This window comes from Merops nubicus, unplaced genomic scaffold (assembly GCF_000691845.1).
Source record: "Merops nubicus isolate BGI_N331 unplaced genomic scaffold, ASM69184v1 scaffold40931, whole genome shotgun sequence".
NCBI classification, from domain to species: domain Eukaryota; kingdom Metazoa; phylum Chordata; class Aves; order Coraciiformes; family Meropidae; genus Merops; species Merops nubicus.
In genome coordinates this window covers 1,981-3,366 of record NW_008591048.1, presented here as the reverse complement: position 1 = coordinate 3,366, position 1,386 = coordinate 1,981, and the positions used below count along the sequence as shown (strand labels likewise).

The window sequence follows — 1,386 nt, the reverse complement described above, 5'->3', positions numbered from 1 at the left end:
TCCATCCTGCTCCTGGGGGGTGCGGGACCACGGTGGCTTGCAGCCTGGGCTGGCTTGGCTACCAGCCCCTGGGCAGAGCCCTGGCAGCCCTGACCTTGCCGGGTGGGTGGCAGGAGATGGCCAGTGACGAGCTGAAGGAGCTGAGGAACGCCATGACCCAGGAGGCCATCCGGGAGCACCAGATGGCCAAGACGGGTGGCACCGTCACAGACCTCTTCCAGTGTGGCAAGTGCAAGAAGAAGAACTGCACCTACAACCAGGTGAGCCCCGCAGAGCCCCCGAGACCCCCAGGGAGTTGGGGGACACCGGAGGGGGTCTCCGTTGCCCCAACCTCCCTGCTCCCCCCTAGGTGCAGACGCGCAGCGCCGACGAGCCCATGACCACCTTTGTGCTGTGCAACGAGTGTGGGAATCGCTGGAAGGTCTGTGCCCAAGCCTGGGGGAGGGTTCTAAGTGGCCCTGATCCACCCTGGGGGGGTAGCAGAGCCCCCCCTTCCCACAGGGGGCTCACCACCCACCCCGGGCTTTGCTCCTCCTGCAGTTCTGCTGACGGCGCCCGGCGCTGGGGCTGGAGGAAGGTGGTGTGGGACAGATGCTGTGACAGCCACGGGGGGCAGCTGGGGTGGGGAGGGAGGGTGAGGGGGCAGCTCCAGTCCCTACACCCTGGTCCCTACGCCCCAGCTCCCTCTCTCCTTGCTCTGGGCTCCCTGGAACGTCCTGGGGAGCTGGGCTCTGGTGACAAGCGGGATTGCTTCAGAAGACCCTGGTGAATTCAAGTGGTTCCTCCCTGTAAATTCCTGCCCTGTGGACACATCCCTGGAAAGGGAGACTGGGCTGGCCTGGATAGCTTTGTCCTTCCCTGGGGAGAACCTGGATTTGGATGATTTGGGTTTGGGGGGAGGAGGAACGTTGCCCTGTGGAGGTGGGGCTATGCCAGGGGTGGGAAAGGGCCAGGTTTTAACCCAAACACCTCCTTCCTCACCTAAGTGCATGCAGTGGGAGGACACAGAGAGAAACTGGGTGGCTGCAGGGTGCTGGCTGAATGCCACCGTGCCCCTCCACATGGGCCATCCATCCTGGCTTGAGGGCACTGTCTCCCCAGGAGAGAAGAAAGGATGGTGGGAGGAGGAGTGGGGGGAAACCCTCCAGCTAGAGCAATAAAGGTGTGAACTGTCTCTGTGGCACAAGCTGCTTTCTGAAGGGAGGGCTGGGACCTGTGCCTTGGTTCACATGTGCCTCCCAACTTGACCTTCGTGGTCCTCCAAGAGCCCCTGGCCAGCTCCAGCTGGTCTGGAACCCACCAACCCCCAGCTTGGGATGTAACGGTGGCTTGACACCCATCCCTCCTCTGCCTGGTGATTAAAGACTTTTAATTAAGGCTGGAGCA

At 62.5% G+C, this 1,386-nt stretch overlaps 1 protein-coding gene across 1 annotated transcript in view; it reads left to right on the top strand.

The window, feature by feature from the left end:
* LOC103782358 (transcription elongation factor A protein 3-like) overlaps positions 1 to 421 on the top strand; it is a gene marked incomplete at both ends in the record, with an annotated part of 2,529 nt that extends 2,108 nt beyond the window's left edge. The window contains 2 exons of the mRNA XM_008950127.1: positions 114 to 260; positions 350 to 421. Coding sequence (XP_008948375.1) covers positions 114 to 260; positions 350 to 421 — 219 coding nt within the window. The remainder of the gene's footprint in view (positions 1 to 113; positions 261 to 349) is intronic.
* Positions 422 to 1,386: the final 965 nt, after the last annotated feature.